Raw genomic sequence first — 19,138 nt, forward strand, 5'->3', positions numbered from 1 at the left:
GCTGATGATGTCTGAACGGTCCTCAGACACTGGTTTCGAGATCCAGGCAAAGCTTTCTTTAATCTTGCTGCAGGGAATGGCTGTAAACATTTCTGTAGCTGCTCAGGCTCAAGTCAAGTTGGTTAAGGCAATGTGAAATTCAAGGTTGAAAGGTGAAATGCTGCTAAATTTAAGAGATTCAAGTTTATGCACATGAGTAAATGGTTGCTTGGATGGCTTCCACTTCTGACGCATTAAGTAAGGTATGGCTCTTCCCAGTGTCTGTCTCCCTCCGCAGCTGGGTACCAGAGTCATTTCACAGGAGCCCTCCCCAAACATGTGTTCCCAAGTATGCAAGCCTAATTACTCTTGTGCACCCAGGCTCGTATCTATAAATGTTTGGATATGGCTCTGTAGGTTCAGTTCATCATCCCCTATACAGGATTAAACAGTATATTCTCCTACCACTTGTCTTCAGTGGAAAAAATCAAGCATTAGAGATGGTTGGGCTAAGAGTCCATTCACAGATACACAGATGTATTTGATGGGATCCTGTCTTAGTGAGAGTGAGTGAGGTTTTGGTGTTGTGTGTTTAGAGTTCCTTGGTTGGTTTAGTTGTGTGGTGATGATTTGCTTTGGCTGTGTGGTGTGTATGTTTGGGGTTTTTTTTGGTTAGGTTTTTTTTGCGTGTTTTGTTTGTTTGTTTTTATGTGTGTTTCAGACCTTAAGGGGATGAAACTAGAGTACCAGCAGAAAAGCAGACAACTTTTTCCACATGGATACTGTACTCTTTCCTCCAGCATGGTGTTGGGATGACAGTGCTGTTGGTCCTTTCTGAAGGGTTTGCAAAACAAACCATCTGTCTTTTAAACAGCCCATGACACTCTCGGTTTGATAATTGCAGGTTGTCTATACAGTTCCCAGACATGTTTAAATCATATGGTCATATCGGGTATAACTCTTCCACTTCTGCTTCCAAGCTGGTGTGCGGTTTGTTGCTGCGTAAATGAAGTCACGGGATAGAGATGTTTGAATTTAGCAGAAGGTGAGGTCTGCTGCAGTGACCCACCGCAGAGGAGACACGTGTGAGGAGGGACTCAATAAACACGGGAGTCAGGGCCTGATGCTTTCTCTCCAGTAATTGCTGCCACCCTGTTAATTCCCTGCAGTTGCTATAGGTGATGCTGGGTGCAAGCTCAACATGAGATCTTCCTCCCATCTCTGGGGATCTGGTAGTCAACACTGTGAGGAAGAAACAGAATGCTGGCTATGAATTAAAGCATTGGCTCTGGGTCTTATCCAGTACTGTGAACTTTCCAAGTATATCCTTTCCTCAGAAGATATTTTTGGATTACTTTTCTCTTTTAAAATTGATGACATCTTTTGCTTGCTTTTCACCTCTTTCTACTGTTTCTTAGCATCATTTGATTAGATTGTGCTGATTTAGTGTCTCTCTTTAAAACCAAGTTAATATTATAAAGTAATAGTATAATAAAGTAAGCTTTGATGCTTCTGTGAGAATATATTTTCCCTTTTCAGTAGGTTTGTGCAGATAAATTTAGGGGGTTTTTGGGTTTTTTTGGGTTTTTGGGTTTTTTTTTTTTACGTGGTCTTCTTCAAAACTGTTGGTGGTAAGTTATATACAGCTCAATTTAAAGATTTTTTTCAAATGAGATGTAGCGAAATAATTTTTCAGACTCATCTTAATTTATATTTGTAGCTTTCATGAAATTCTGTTCCAAAAGAGCAAATTTGACTCCTGTGCTTTGCTCCTTCATTTGCTATCATTGTTATTTCTCTTATTTATTCTTTTCCACTTTACACTTACTAATAAGAAGCAAATAACTTGTATACTTCATTATAGTAATAAACCAGGGTCTAAAGCCTGTCTGACTTGTAGTAGTTCCAGAAGCAGAATTAGATCCTGGTTTCATTCTGGATGAGTAACAAGTTTTTGCCAGACACTAATATCTGGTACTGAATTACAATGGTTGAACTAAACATAGGAAAAAAAAACCCACAACCAGTAATGGAACTCATGTGAAGGGCTTGGTTCATTAAACTGCTACTTTAGGCTAATGTCATAAAAAGTAGATTGGAGTTATGAGATGTTGGTTTTCTTGCTCTTCCCAAAAACCTTCCCTGGGGGGGTTCCCTTACCTCAAACACCTGAAAAAACAAGTTGGCAAATACAGCTTTTTCCGACTGCAGTGGAAACACCAGGGTGAGACAAGGTCCAGATGAGCTGGAGCTGGGTGGGAGTATGTGTAACACCCAAGCTGGGGAACCAGCAACTATAGAGATGTTGTCTCTTTTCAGAGACTTGGCTGACCAAAAGCTGTGCAGGAGCTGGTCTGCTGCCACATCAGACATGAGGGTTTCTTCTCCCCTCGGCCCTTTTGGCAAAAATGAAACTGGAAGAAAACATCCTAGAAATCATATAGTGGCATGTGTATAATGTGTTTGGTACAAATACAGCTGCAATTCAAGTTTTCTGGAGAATAAAGTGTGCATGCGGTGGGAACACACAGGTGCTGTGTTATATGGGCAACTAATAGTGTCCTGAAAAGCTGAAAGTCTTCTCTGCAATTAAGGATCTAACTTTGACCAGACGTTGATAGAAATTGAGTTGCAATACCATGATGAGTATTGCCCACTGGGAAACAACCTAGCTTTTAAAATGTCATAACTTTAAACCTTGATTTAGTGTATTGCATAGAAGTGAGCATGAGTTGTATTTGATACATGCTCTTTTTTATTAGTACTCTGTGAATAAAATTTTTTGGGGTGCCTATCGCATTAGTATTTCAGCCCTGTGTGCTTCCCCAGAGCTAACTTTTTCTACTAGTGTTGCAGTTCATAGATGAGCAGAACAGTTCACCTTGGAAGGGACCTGGAGATCATCCAATGCAGGATTGACTTAAAAAGTTCCTTAAGGTTTTCTCCAGTCGAGCCTATACTGGCATGTAGCAATCTAGCTCTTCCCAATCATTACTCAAAGGTTTAAGTTAAAATGTTTACTTAGGAAGCAAATATTGAAGATTTTACATAAAAACTGCATGCCCAAATACCTACTCTTTCATGCTTGTGTATATGTAATATATTACACTCAAGTGCATGGAGCAGGGAACTATTATCATGACCACACTTGTGGAAATATTTGCATTTAGCTTACTTTACATAAACACTCTGGCCTTAAACCTACAGTGCAGGGTGAGATGGATAGTGCAGCAGTCCTGTTCTCAGGACAAATGCTTGAAGGGGCTTTCAGTGTTTCCATTTCAATCCTCTCAAGTAGGGGGTGCTAGCTTGGCCTTACAATTTTTCTCTGAAATATTTTCTAAAAAAAATTGTCTATGAAATGCTGCATGTTAAAAGGAATGAAACCAGTTGCCTTCCCTCCCCAACCCAATAATTCAGTGAAGGAGAGAGAGCGTCTCACCTCCCGTGCTCGCTGTGCCTGTGTGGCCATCAGCAAGGCAGACACAAGTCCCGCTGGAGCACAAACCCAGTGCTTGAGACCAGCTCCTGGCTGAAACATTGTAGAGAAGCTGAAAAGCTGTTTGGAAATCTAGCCATGAAAAGCGTGTTAACCCAGTGCTAATCCAAATCATATGTTTAAGAGTTCATTTAGCTATTTAGAAAACAGGAGCCATGTCCAGTATGTCCCTGAAATGCTCAATTTCTCCCCCAACTCCTGCTTTCCCATTTTATTTATTCCTACTCCCGGGATGCTTTCTGCTGTGTTATGGTCCAGTTGATTTAACAACCCGTAGTTCCTGAAGCATTTGTGTTGCTTATATTTATATCCCCCCTGAGAAGCTCACAGGTATATGTTCTTGTAGCTGATACTGTTTCACATACATCCAGCTGCTGCCTGAGAAGTGGAAAATGCCCAGTTGACCCTTGCATCTGATCCAGCCTTTCAGGCCAAGGACCAAAGGCAACAGCAAGGTATTTTGGGACCAGGACAGGATATTAGTCTGGCGTGTCCTTCCCTCCAAACACAAACCAACTTCTAAAGGACCGTACTGATGGAGAAGGTCCTGTGGACAACCTTCCTGTGCACAGCCTCTTACGGTGACAGGCAGGAACCAAACATGTTCCTGGCTTCCCAGGCCCGGCTTGGCCCTGCTGCAGCTCTGCCAGCAGCTCTGGTCGCAGAGCGCCCCACACCTTCCTCGCATCTGGCACTTGACCAGGACATGGCTGAGCTCCCCTCCTTGGCGTAGGTGCCTTTAGCTGGAGACAGGGATGTGACAAGACTAAGTGCCTTAAGAGGGGAAAAAAAAGTCACTGAACAGACAAGATGGTAGCTAAGGAGACAGCAATACTAAATAATGAAGGTAGTTTATTAATGAATTCAGGATTGAGACAGGCACCATGTGCAAACTGAATATCAGCACAGACATACACTTTATTTTCATGCTCATGGCAACTGAAATTCTGGGATTTTGAATCTTAAAATACAAACAAAGAAACCCATTGTATGTAGTCTGACGTATTTCAATGTCATTAGTTTTCTGTAGTACAGCAGTAGCAATAACAAAGTATTCAGTCGCTACAAAAAGCAGACCTTCTGATAATAAACAAGGGCATAGTTCTTAGTACGCTTTAGCAAACGCAGGGATAAGCATGGCAATTTGCTTTCCAAAGATGCCGTTCTGCTGTGTCTCCAGGTCAGTCAGGGCAGGGGCAAAGGCAGGAATCCCACACCTGCGATCTCACCTGTGTAGCAACAAGTGACCCATCCAGCAATAAAAGTTACCTTAAAAAGATTTCATTCTAAACCCTTCCCAAAGAAGGCATTTGGCCCGAGAACTAGGGTGGCCCAAGGGAATGTACTGTAGCAGTTTCTGCAGCTCAGCTGATGGCAAATAACTCGGTCCCTTTGGATCATGAGACAGAATCTGCAGGTCAATGTGGATTATTTTTAACAAATCTTCCACTAAAATTAAAAATGAAGTAAACCCACCTGCAATAGCTCAAGAAACTTTGCAGATAGTTAACTCGATGGGGGGAAAATGAGAGAGTCATTCCAGCTTTCCTTGAATTACTGAAGCTATCAAAACAATATAACAAATCCTGTGCACAGGACAGTAGAAAAAAATTACAGGATGTTTGTCAGCTCTCAGCTAACTCATCTGGAATGGTGTTTTAGGGAGACACTGGGTCAGATAAACAGTCCCAGAGTGCAAGGCCTGATGGGACAATATTGAGACTGCAATTTAGAAACTGTGTATCAGGCAGCAGTTCAAAATGACTTATAAAACCTGTTGCTCAGACATCTGTATCCCATATGGAAGCTTCACAGGTGATCAGCTAGTGCCACATTTAATATCCCATGTTGCATGGAGATAAGTCCAACGCACCTGTGGGGCAGCCACAGTGACAAGTAAGACATGGTTGTGGTTTTCCAAATGTCTCTGGGCAAGACGGAAGGAAAACCTTATTTATTTTTCTTGTAAGGACTTCACTAGGAAAACTAAGGCTGGAAATTACATTTATTTTCTTCCAAAAGTCTTTGGGGTTTTTCTAGGCTAGACAGCTCAGTGTGTGCGAGACTAAACTACAACACAATTATGTTTTAATAGCATGGTTGTATTTTGGGGCAAAACTTAATAGAAAATATCAGAAATCTCTCTCTCCAGTAGCTGTGAGAGCCACACTTGAACCTTACTTTCAACTTGTCATGTTTGTCCTGCCCTAGTGTAATTAAAGCACCTATAGTCTAGACCATTATGAGCTCTATCGTTTAATCAGGCTAAAATATCAAATAACCCTGTTTTTTAACATTTGTCTTCACAGCAACCCCCATGGTGCTGGGGGACCACACTATGAATAGAACAGTTCTGAAATGCGGTCAGCAGACATTTCCGTGCTACTCCAGGGGAGGCACAGATAATTACTTTAATTGTCCCCAGTTTACTTTCTGTCCATAATTATAGTTTTGAATTTATAAATAACAAACCATGATTTTAAAAACCAAAACAAACCCCTCAATTACAACACAGCTCCTGAGATAATTAAGTCTCCAAATGTGGCTGTGTAGAAGGGTACCAAAACTACACAGCAGAAGCTCAAAACATACAGATGTGCGTAAGTGGAGCAAAGTGACAGGATGGAAAACGTCACCAGGAAAATAAACTCTCTCATCATTATTTCACTGCTTTTTACCTAAAAAAACAATAGCCTATTGTCTTGATCCAACCTATTGTTCTGTTGCATTTTTTGTTATTGAAGGAACCAGCAGTCAGTCGGTGAGAGTTTCCTGAGGAGCAGCAGCTTGAAAAGCTAAATGCTGCAGATCTAGGAAAAACTGGGCAAGGTAAATTACTGATGTAAATTAAAGCACACGCTTTAGGATTTAACTTGTTTGAATACTCCCTTCAAACAGAAAACATGCTCTAGTTTTACAAGTATGGCAGTTAAAACCTGCAAATAAAGCAGAACAAAGCTCTGCTGTGTTGCATCCTTGCTTGATGGACATTCCTTTGTTGTTCCTGGGCGTTGTATACTGCCAGAGCAGGACAAGAAAAGCTCTAGGTTGGGAGCCAGCACAGCAGGAGGCTTCATTAGTCATGAACAGCAGCAAAACGGCTTCAGAAGGAGCAGTGCCCTCGCTGAACGACCAGCTTCACCACAACAAACACAGAACAGCCTGTAACATCACTTTGGATAGACAGAGACCTATGGATATGAGACAGCTATGCCTTAAGTGTTTCAAAAGATCTTTGCCCAACAAAGAAACAAATTGTGTATGAAAAACCTTGTACAAAATGCATGCTCTGTTCGTTCTCTGCTTAATATCTTCCTTGCTTGAAGCTTGGCTGTTGCCCAAATGCATCCAGAGCAACGCCTGGTGATAACTCAAAAATGCGCAGTTAGTCTGTGTGTAGTTTCAGTTCCTGAATGCCAGGAGTGAAAGTGTGTTTTTCAGAGAGAAATATACTTGATCACATAGTATAATCATGTTTATGTGAGTTTTTAGATGGCCAAGTTAAGGCAAATACTTCTGTAAACTCCTTTGAGGAAAAAATGAAAACTCTAAGGTGAAAAATTTCTCACTTCTCAATGTCATTTTATCCACAAACAACTCTAAGCCCCAGTAGAGAGCTTTCTGCACTACAGCAAAAAACTTCTTTAGCTTGCCTTTTTTTTTTTTTTTAACCTCGCAGCTATATTTAATCATAAAAATTAGTTTGAAGAAAGATCAAAGAGCAAAAGTTTACTCTATCCTAACATTCCTCCTGAGACACATAACAGGAATTTTTCACGTTCATTTTTGTCTCCTACTTGCAGGAAACAGGAAAGTTGCGGTTCTTAATTTCCAGGCTTCTGAAATCAGAAAGATAAAGAATTTATATGTTAAAACAAGACATCTTTTCTTCCTTTAAAGAAAAAAAAAGTTAGAAGCATCACAAGCTAAAAGCATTGTTTTAAAGACACTGGATATTTTTGCTTTAACTATAATAAACAAAAATGTTTAGTTATGCCACGTGCACTCCCCATTTATTCTCTGTGTAACCCTACTAGGTGAGAAACAAAAATCTGTACTCATATACCAGTATGATATAGACTTTAGACTGTACATTATTGCAGAAATCACTGCTGACTGAAACCCAGTACTGTGGAATAAGACCAAAAGAAGTTATTTTTTTGTTTCATACTATCAATTTCGTGGATGTAAAGGGAAAGGTCTTCAAGCACCTTCTATCCACATCAGAACGAATTAAGATGAAAACATCTAACAAATAGTTAGCAATTTTAGGATGTCAGTTTTGGTGTCCTCCCCTCATGGGCTTCTTTATGGCCATGACGATGCTCACAGTCAGAGCTCTGGGATTCCTCTCACATCCAGAAAAGCTCTGAGGGTGGCAAAATATCCGTGCTGTGTATTACAATTGTTCTGATGCCTTGCCAATTTTGAAGAGGAGATAAGTGCAAGAATATATCTGCAACTGTGGACAGCCATGGCCTTACTAAGTCACAACCAAGCGAGGAAAACAACCACCCCTGCCATCAATCCAGGTACCCAAAGCGAAATTGGCACAGTAAGAGCAGGTGCCTGCTGCCAATAATTAAATTAGAGGGATCCTTAGAGCTCACAAGGGTCCTTAACAGACTTTACTTTTGCAGAGTAGGTCAGGTTCATAAATTCCTGTTACTGTGCATATATATATATACACACATACTTTTTTTTTTTTTAATATTTCTTCCTACTGGCAGACTTGTGTCCATGTGAGTCTTATTATGACTAGTGCAATCTGCAGATAGCTCCTAAGAAAACAATTGCAACTTTCTTAGTGTATAAGCTGGAAGTATAGTTTAAATAGGGTAGTGGCCAGTGATGAAGAACTAGTCAGATTCCTTTGGGTTCATTTCCAGATATTAATGTTACAGAAAGACTGTAATATTGTGCATTCCATTTATTAGCTATTTGCCAACAGAAAAAAAACTGAGCTGGGATTCTTGATGAAGTTTTTGCCTGTATGACTACTTAGAGTATATTCTAAGAACCAGTACTCTGCAAATTTTTGTGAGAACTATCATCTGCTTCATTGACATAGTGAAGCGGTGGGGAAAAAATCAGAGAGGCTGATGACATCCAATGTTTCAGCTCAGTCAGAGCCCCACACAGTTACCCTAGCAGCAGGAGCTTTTGACTGTATCTCTTTCACAAGTCTCGTGAGGCTACGCATGGCAGAGTACGATATAAACTGCACAATAAAACAACTGTTCTCAGCTCTGCATGCATGTTTATAATGAAACATCTGCAGTTCTTCCACAAATCTCTAAATATTTTTCAATTATCACATCTTAGAGATTTGAATCAGTCCTAATGAGTGGCACAACATCATATTACTAGAAATTTTACATTGTACATTAAAACACTAAGAAAAGAACCCAAACCAAACAGAAAAAAAAATCCCTTGATCTGCCATCACAGAAAAAACCCCCACAAATACCTCAAAGTGTACTATCAGCTACAGTGTGGGTTCACTTCAGTGGGTGCGTGAAAGCGAAGAATACTACTATACTTCTCTACAGAAACTTGGGAGTCAAGATTATCTCAGAATATTGTTTCTCTCTTTATCCAAAATAAGAAACATAGAAATCTAGCAAATGAATGGGATGGATTTTAGAGCTCATGAACACTGACTACCTTGTGTGGCACTCACTGGGTATTAAAATACTCTCAAGGCATTTATTTAGACTGTTAGAGTTAGGAACACAGGTGAGGATGTGCCTATGTTGGTGAAAAAGATATATGATCAAGCTGTTTTCTTCTTTAAAAGGCTTAAACTCCTCGATCATTCCTCTGCCTGATGCCACCAATACCTACATAATTAAAATAAAATATTTTATTAATATTTGGATATATACACTATTTCCTACCTGACTATCATGTTTTTGTGACTTTGTCAGCATTTGCTTTTACATCTGAGAAAACACCATCACTGACTAAAAGCCAAGTTTAACATCTTCATTTCATGCACAACTTCAAATGAAAGGCTTTCATAGTAGGAATGGAGTATTTCAAGCTGCTTAATTATTGTTGTTCTTCAAAATTCACCAATGCATGGTTTGGATGGATTTGTGTAAGACTGGGCAGTAAACACCTGATTAAGCAGGCTATGTGAATCTGCACATAGATTTTACATTAGAATTATACAGTCATTTCAAATTATTTAGAAGTAATTACATGACTGATGCATGATGAATCAATATGTATGCATGAAGCCACCTGAAACATCATGCATATCAGCAACAAAAATGGGATATATGCCAAGAAGTGGTATGCATAACACTACCCAGCAACAGAATAACCAGTGATGGTTTGCATAGAAGCTAGTAATTACCTGTGCACTCTGGTTAACTTTCAAGCTAACTGCTCTTTACTTGACTGGTACACACAAAATGGCAGAATCTGCTCTCACCAGGTGTTACGTGAGTGCTGTCACATTCGAGTACAGGCAAGTGAACAGTTAATTTGGCCTGAACAATAATCTTGTTGGGTTGTGCAAACTGTTTCTCTCCTCCACGCAATTTGTCAAAACACAGGAACAGCAAATGAGAGCTGGCTCTCTCAAACCGGAGTACGCGAGGACTGCTAGAGCAGGGCTCAAGTGCCCGGGCACATCCACCTCAAAGCTGTGGCTGATCTGGAGTCCCATCACAGTCCTGTTAGCTCATAGTAACATTATTGTTCTGTGTCAAAGTAACTGTTCTACCCTCCAGAGTGATTTACTGGGGGAACGGAGCGAGTTAAGTGATGAGAGGAGAGAGTCCCATCACACATGGTTTGTTTCAGTCACAGTTACATCCTCTCTTACTGCACTTATTATGTTACAGGGTTAAAATGGAGTAGCATGGAATATTTTCATAACAACATGGATTTTTAAGTGAGGAACTTGCGCTACACAAAATTAAAGCAGGACACCAAGAAGATTAAGTGCTTAGAGAAGGGGAGGAGTTGGTGGGGGAACTGCAACCTTAAGGGAAAAGGGAGAGAACCCAACATGAAAAACAGGCTAAGAGGACAGATTTGTGCTCCTGAAATGCTTACTACGATTTGAGAGAGATGACAGCAATCAGGAAAAAACGAAACAAAACATGAAAAGACAAAGCAAATCTTATGAACAAACAGAGAAACATCTCCCCTGGTATCTAGGTAATGACAGAAACACACTGCCACATGAGACTAGTATCAAAGATAAACTAGATTATTTCTTTTGAGGCAAGTAACATGACATGTTTTCTTCAGAGTGACTTTTGCAACAGCCAAAAGTGGTACAACTGCCGAGCCAGCTCCTCCTCGTGCCAAACTGACAGAGCCAGGAAATCCAAAAGGCACTACCAATGTGCACCATCAGTGATGAAGTGCACATTACGAAATATTCCCCCCTAATTGTGTGAAGACCTCAGTGAAACTAGGGCCTAGATAAACTCCTGATAATCTTTTTGATATACATACTGGAGACAGACATCCTCCTCCAAGCTGGAACAGGCAAACAAAGGCTGTTGACTGACCTGAATTTGGATGTCACTCTCAAAATAATCCTTTCACTTGCTCTGTGACGGGGTCAAGGTCAATGTCATAGAAGCACGGCCTCGTGGGCAGTCCTGGCATGGTGCTCATCTGTGGGAACAATAAAATGAAGTTATACTCCTGCACCTGTAAGCAGATAATCACTCGACCCATGTAAACCGTAGATTAAGAGGAAAAAGGCTGGATTGTTCGTCATGGACTCAGAGATTTTTTTTTCACTAAATTCTTTGTTTCTCTTAAAAATGTCAAGCTTGGTACTTTTAAAATTAATTTTTAAGTGTATGCTTCTAAAAGACAGGAAAGAGAAACTAAAAGCCACAAAATACAGGCTAGCACAGCAATCTAAGAATAAAATCCTTAACAAGATGTAGACACTTTGGGACTTATTTGTTCCTCAGAATATTTACCCAGAGCATTTATCCATTTATATCTACTGGAAAAAACACACAGCAAAGAGTAAGGCCATAATTGCCCTAATTCACCTGGTGATGTGAATGTGTTGAACTCAGACCTGTCCCACAGAAAACCAGAATATACGAGTAGAATTAATAACAATACTTTCATGACTGATTACTTAATGTAAGGAACAAATTGAAACAGTTGAACTAAACATACATGGATTACAGCTGAATCCTAATTTAGTAGTTAGAATTAGCAGATTGAGATACAAAGCTAAAGAAACTCAATTATCTCAAACTATGCATAATTAAGATCCTGATCTAGCATAAGACACCAGCATCTGCATACTTTTAAACATGTAAATAGTTTCATAGACTTAAATTACATAGTTAACTACAGCTCTGCTCAGGCTACTTATACTAGTACTTACAACAGGCATTTTAGCAGCAATTAAAGACACATGGCTCATGTGGAAACCTTGAGGTGCTGGTCCATGATAGCTTAAGCTATTTTAAATCAGAGGTACTCCAGCTTCTCACCTCCCCTGCTTCAGGACTCCCCCCTTCTCCCTTGTGAAGGAGATGTCTGGAGAGCAGGTTCAGCAGAAAAATGCTATTTTTCCATCTGCTTCATCTTCTCCTCTTTCAGCATCTTGACCCAGGAGGGGCTTCCCCAGCCCCAGCACAGGGTAAAGGTTGCGACTGTGGGGCAGCTTTAAGGCAGGACCAGTTTGGATCAACTTGAACCACTTAGGGTTCACACCCAAAGTCTTCCTGTGATGACAGTTAGAAGCCTTGAATATCTCACCATATTTCCACTAATTCAAGGCTCTCTGAAAATATCATTTGGGCTTAAGGACTCCACAAACCCTTTCAGTATCTTAACCTCAGAGGTGGAGGATGGCCCTGCTGTATCAGGCTCTATATTCATACCCAAAAAGATTAAAGACATGACACCCTCTGGAAACAAACCTGCAGTTCAACTTAGCTCACCTGTTTGTTGGCTAAGAGCCTTTAGGCATTAACATTTATTTAACAGATGCCAGATTTTGAGGAATAAAATTTTAGCTGGGGCAAGTCAGCAGAGCTCGTTAAAATTGCTGGTTAATCTGACCCCAGGAGGTAACCTTCAAACACAGCTGTGTAGGGAAAAAAAAAAAAAAAAAAAAGAATCGCACTGGCTCGAGTACCAGAAACACTCCAAACAGAATGACCTAAGAAAGGATCAGATTAGGGTATGTTTTCATGATGTGAGCTGAAACCTGTTGTTGAAAGGGGATTGTTTCACCTTGTGAGCCCCTGGGATGATTCCCCCTTGGAGCTGGCTCTGGCACTCATCTTACTGCAACCAACCTCATTCAACACACTGACTTGATGAAAAGACACATTTTTGTGGTCAGGGTTGGTCAGCTGATGAATTAAATCTGCTTACTGCATGACCAGATCAGCACCAGGCCACTGGCTGCAGGGGAGCAGCCAGGGCACGCCATGGCTGGCCATCCCCTCCCAGCAGGGCCAGGCAGCATCCTCCTCCATCCTCCCTAATTCCTCAAGGAGCACAGCTCAGCTATGGTGCTTTCTCTGGCCAAAGGCAAGCTCTAACAGGCTAATTGGCCTCAAGAGAGGAAAAATCCATCATCGCCACCACCCCAGCTCCAGGGAGCCAGATTTACAGCCCCCCTCGGGCTGGAGCAGCCTGTATTTCTTTATAAGTCAACTTGTTGTGTTCTTTCGGTGAATGAGTTAGCATCTCTCTTACACTTCAGCTTCACTCCAAACGCTTATGTAATGTTTCCATTGTGGGAATACAAGCAAACTGTAAGATCTCTCCACCACAGTCCCATTTACTCTGGAGAGCTCTGTTGCCGTCCCAGAAGTCAATCCCACGTTGGGAAGGGGGAAAGGAGCTGGGAGAGCTCAGTAGTGGTGCAGCCACCATCTCATTTGAGATCTAGCTCTGAGAAAAGCAATGCAACAAGGTCGTCTAGTGGACTCAGTCCATTTCCTCTGGTTTTAAATACAGTCCTTCCTGATCCTTTGTTATTGCACGCAGTAGGATTAAAAGACAAAACTGTCAGTTTGCATTGACCAAACCCTGCCACTGATTGCATGACATCATTCTATTGGCTGACATTGCCTTGGCATCTTTGCTAAGTACTAAAACACCTTGTTATTATTCTTTATCCGTCGGCCACACTGGTTGGACTACTATATCATTAGGGTTGCTGAATTATTTTCAGTCTCAGATTCACCCCAGTTTATGAGTTAATGCCTGTCAAGAAACTGCCTTAATGAGTTACATTTCACTGGGAGGGGAATGAACAAATTGCCAAAGACAACTTTCTGGTTACTCTGTGTATAGCGGTTCTACATCTGAAAGCCAAGTCGCGAATTCCAGGTTCCATTTTTTTTATTATTATTTTAATTTATATATGTACAGGATTGGCCAGTCTTCCTTTTCTCTGTATAATAAAAACAAGAATCAGTTTAGGGGAGTTTTTCCTTATTTTTTTAAAAAAGAAATGTTAAAAAAAAGTCCTACATGTGTGTTTTGGTGTGTGGTTTTCTTTTTTTATTTTTTTTTAATAGGCCCAGTTCTACACTGGTGTAACTCCACTGTATTAACTAATGGAAATCTATTACATCTATGAAATGTGAATATCAAAACAGTTTATTGCCAGTTAAGGGAATACAACTATCCTCATATTGAAAATTTAAGTCAACAGAAGGGAATTAGCTCATCTGAATTAAAATTACTGCTGTGTAAAATGAAGTACAAGGCAAAAATATCGCAGATGAAACACTTGGGGACAAATACCTATGTGAATTACAGAGCTAAAATAAAACACATCCTGTCATCTTCCCCACGGCCCAGACGTCCAAACAGGCAAAACCATGTAGATTTACGATCACTTCTCTCCACTCTCATTATTTGAATGCACAGGGGTAACATGCAGCAGAATCTATCCCTTTTTCATTACTTCAAGGTCAATAGGAGGAGACAGCTGGCTGGCTGAGGAGATTACTACCAATTATTCCCTGGCCAGCCCCCCATTTCTTTCCTGCGGCCAAAAAGGCAGGAGAGAAAAGAGGTCTCAGTCGCTTCGAGACTGAATCAAGGCATCAGCTGACTGGACTTTCACATGGCTGTGGGCTCAGAATGAGTCTTCCCTCTGCTTCCCAGGATGCTGAAGGAGTTCCCAGGCTGGTCTCATCCTCAGCAGGCATGACCCAGAAGCATTCCCCTCCCTGCCTTCAGTAACTGGAGCCTAGATTTTTGTGCACGGGGAGGATGCTCACCTGCCCCTCGCCTGCAGCACCTGCCACCCTTTCTAAGGCTTTCTGAGATAACTACTTACTAAAATTACTTCATTCCTAAAACTTGAAAAAAGGGGAATGAACAATGAAAGAGAAAATACGCCTAAAACATAAATCACTCTGGTAATTAGCAGGTATGCACAACATGAAAAAAACCACAGAAATTTACAGTCATACAGCAGCTTGCCAGGCATCCTATACAATATACACCCTCTGTATATTGCACAACTCTCCACCCTATTCTAATGGCACTTGGGTTATCGATTGGCAGCTATGCAACATCACACAGCGTGGTTGTGAGGAAAGAGAAGCAGCAGCAGTGAATGACAGCACATTATCCACTTAAGACCACAAACTCAGTTTAGGTAGCCAAAATAATCAGTACTTAATTTGGCCAAAACTGTTGGACTAGATGATCCTCATGGTCCCTTCCAATCTGGTTTTCTATGAGTCTATGACTCTATCACGCTGGTCTTGGGAGAAGGAATATATAAGGCATAAACTTTGCACCTTAAGATTGAATGCAATTCATATTAATGTTTTATGCAGGGGAAAAAAAAAAAAAGTTGTATAAAGAATTCATCCAGCTGCTACCTACAATATGTCATTCAGGAATTAATAGGACCTAGTTTTGTAGAAAATCACTGGAATTAACCATTTTCTTCTCAAACTGTACAACTGTCTACATATCCATGAGAGGAAATCAACTGCAGAAAGACAATGTGAAAAATACAATGATTATTTATTGCTATGGCACTCTTATTTTTAGGAGGCAAAAGCAGCAAGTCTTACAGTCAGCTATCCTGAGGATCATTTATGCTCCTGGAAATGCACAACTGATGGAAGATAAAACATGATTTTAATTAAAAAAGCACGAAGGCCACTGTTATTTATACTAGGCATTTATGGTCTTCCAGACGTTTACTTAACATGACTAAATAAAAAAACCCCACAACATAAGAAGCTTCCTTACAAAAGGAGGATGCTAGTTATTTTTTTAAGGAAGCTATGTGCAAGTGCTGTTCCACACCCTCTCCAAGAACACATCCACTGTCACTGGAAGAGTGACTAAGTAGAGCTTCACCAGAGTTTCATTTTAACTACAGTTACGTGTTGACTTGTAATCGTTGTTGGCCTTAAGATCTGCAAAACAGTTGCACAGTCAACACTAAGACACTGGTAGCCAGGTTTGTTATGGTCCCAACAGGAACTATTCTGCTTAGCTTCCTTTTTTATCATACAAATGCCTATCAGTGGTTTATATATCCTGTCTTTTACTTCAGGTGTGTATCCATCTGTGCACATGTATGTGTATATGTATCTCATACATATATATGAAAAACCCTTACAGGACCTGAGATCCCCTTAACTGGGTTAGCACAATGGCATGATTTGCAAAACAGATGGTTGTGAGGACTACATCCAACTCATGTTTAGTGTCTTTTTCACCTGTAAGACAAGATGTGTCTGTTTTACAGGCATAGCATGGTTTCTAAATAGAGAAAGAGAACCAGAGGAATCTGTACTTACACAAAGTAGGGAAAACAGATGCCTAGAAGATATAAAAAAAGAAAATCGGCAAACAGCTTATTGAGGAAACCTCTCTATTCCATGGCTTATAGAGTTAATGTTGCATTTCGCAAGAAATACAAGTAATTCACATTATCTAATTGTATTCTTTCGATAATTAAACAAGTTAAGACAACCCACAACCATTTAAAACTTGAAATACTGCAGAAAACAGATGTTGTTTCTCAAGAGAACCCAGCACACGCATGACTGCGGATAACTCCTCAATAAAATCTGACAGGGGGAATTGCAAAACCCATACTCCCTCAGCAAGAAACAATACAAGAGGAAACTCAAGAACAGCACTATAAACCCGTATGCATTGTGTTAAACATGCCAGAATGCGTTGGAATCATGAGGCATGGCATGAAGGAGCTACGCTTCATGGTTTCAGTAACATTTCCTAGTGTGAGTTAGAGCTCTGAAAGACAGGTCCACTAGCAGAAATTTGCTCCCCTGCAGTGCATCTGTCAGTCTCAGCACATGCAAAGCTGAAAGGAAAAGCTTTCTTCCCTTCTTCTGAAGAAATCCCTCCAGGTCTCCAACCTTTGCCTGCCTTTAGGCACTCTTTATCTCCAGTGTCAGGTTACTCCCACTGACACCAGTGGTGTTGGCCATGCACTGGAAGGCAGCACCAGGGGAACTGCAGCCCATAAGGCGGTGGGAGAGATGACCAGTCACCTCACTGCACTGCATGACTAGAGAAGTGAGTGCAGATCTTATTACTGGATGCCGTAAGGTCCCTGCACTCTCTCTTTTAAATCTATACTTGGAAATTTTTCATGCGGCTATCCATGCAATGAGGGTAATGGGTAGGACTGCAGCACTCTGAAGCACGTGGCTGTGCCAACACCTCCAGTGAGTGGTCACTTACTTCATCTTCAAACTGGACTGTCCTACACCACACAGAGGCTCTCAGTGTGCACTGATGAGGGAAGCTAGTGCACAAAAACTAGGCAGCGTATCCTAAGTATCTCCAGGATCAGCTCGTAGTTTGTTCCACAGAACCAGAAATTTCCCCACTCTGCGGAGCTGCACAGCTCCATCACTTCAGAGGCAGCTCATGTTTTGAATGACAGAAAAAAAATGTACAGGAAAATGACAGAAAAGGATAATTAAGAGAACAGTATTGTTTGTCTTAAATAAAAGAAGTAGAACAGAATGGAATGGCCAAAACAAAATATGCACAATTTAGTCTATGCACGCACACACATCAGATAGGAGAACACCACCACACCAGAGACTGACCTGATGCTCAGGTGGCCTTTCACCACCTCTTAAAAGCAAACAAACCTCAAACTCTCACGTTAGGAAAAGTAGATGCACAATGGAGGCAAGTTGGAGCTTCCTTGGAAAAGCATCAACCTTTAAAAACAGACTAATAAATTCAGCCTTGGAAATGGCAATAGTTTCTAAAAATCTACTTTAATACCTACATAATGCTTAAGAAAATATTATCTCACTATTTTTCATTGCCTGAAAATAACAAGGATTTCTAAAAGCAGCTAAGCAACCATCTTTAGTCAGCATTTAAATAATGGTTTACTTACAAGTTTTAATGAAAATTTGCCAAACCTGGTAATAGCCAGCAGAGGTTGGGAGAGTGAAGATCATATTTCCTTCTCAGGAAATATTTAACAAAAAAGGATCTTGTTGCAATGTATAAGAACAATCACAGTAAGAAACTCAACACATTAGCAGCTTTCAAAATGATCAAAATAATGTTTGAAAATAAGCTGATGCTACCCTGACATATGCTGTAGTATTCCTTGCAATAAACAGCTCTGTTTCACTGGCATGCTGACTGATATCAGGTGCAGAAGTCCATTTGGTTTCAATTATTCTATTATCATTGTCTCTTCCTTTAATGTTTCCACATTCTTGGCAATTGTTTGATTTTGTGAAAGGATTTACAACAAGAAAATGCACGGACATTGCTTTTCTGCTATCAGCATCTGGATGAAGTTATAAAACTATTGAATATTGATTATACAATCCTAACTGACCCTGCCACCAGGTGCTCAAGTGAGGCAGAAGTAGGTTGTGCCCTGTTGCATTCTCTGAGGGATTTCCAGGACCCTACAATCTACTCATCTTGAGCAGAAATAGTCTGAATCCAAAAGTGATCTCCTGGACACCCTAAGGGAAAAAACCCACACAACAGTCCACATCTGTCCAGTACAGGTTTTGGAAAGACATGTGGGTGCGTATCTCCCAAAGGAATTGGGGGACGAGAGGAATCAGGCAATGCTTGTTTGGCCAAGTTCTTGGTGAATGGGTCAGTGTAATACCACTGGGACTCAAATGTTGCTGTTAGTGACGTGCTGAAGAACTGAAGACCCAGAACCTACATTTTACTAGCAATTAAATACAATATTTAGGCACAGATGTAATCTGTAAAAGAACAAGTAATTTCCCCTATTAAGTAAAACGTTAGTGACTCATATATGACTGCAGTTCCTTTCAGCAGAGTTGTCTCAACTAATTTTCATCTTAGAATTTTTAAAACCATACTTCAAGCAGGAGAAAATGATCCCCCTAGTAACAGCACAATGGGATCAATAATTGAAATTTTACTCAAAAAATACATCTCCCTCTCTTGAGGTAGCATGTTAGACGTTGTTAGTTCAGTGTACTATTTTTTCACACCATCCACAACACAGCATGGTGTTTCACAGGGTATTCAGAGCTGTTTTCTGCCTTAGATAGGTTATTTGATAAACAAAACACCATAAAACTGAAAGCTACAACAAACAAACAATCCCCAAAACTACCTCCCCAAAAGCAAACAAACGAACAAACAAAACCAAGCCACCAAACC

At 40.5% G+C, this 19,138-nt stretch overlaps 1 protein-coding gene across 2 annotated transcripts in view; it reads right to left on the reverse strand.

The window, feature by feature from the left end:
- Positions 1-4,310: 4,310 nt before the first annotated feature.
- MTHFD1L (methylenetetrahydrofolate dehydrogenase (NADP+ dependent) 1 like) overlaps positions 4,311-19,138 on the reverse strand; it is a 159,629-nt gene continuing 144,801 nt past the window's right edge. For both annotated transcript variants that reach the window (XM_065630440.1, XM_065630441.1), the window contains 2 exons: positions 11,014-11,122; positions 4,311-7,317 (listed from right to left, as the gene is read on the reverse strand). In XM_065630440.1, coding sequence (XP_065486512.1) covers positions 11,033-11,122 — 90 coding nt within the window. In that variant the 3' untranslated portion in view covers positions 4,311-7,317; positions 11,014-11,032. The remainder of the gene's footprint in view (positions 7,318-11,013; positions 11,123-19,138) is intronic.

This window comes from Caloenas nicobarica, chromosome 3 (genome assembly GCF_036013445.1).
Source record: "Caloenas nicobarica isolate bCalNic1 chromosome 3, bCalNic1.hap1, whole genome shotgun sequence".
Classification (NCBI taxonomy): Eukaryota; Metazoa; Chordata; class Aves; order Columbiformes; family Columbidae; genus Caloenas; species Caloenas nicobarica.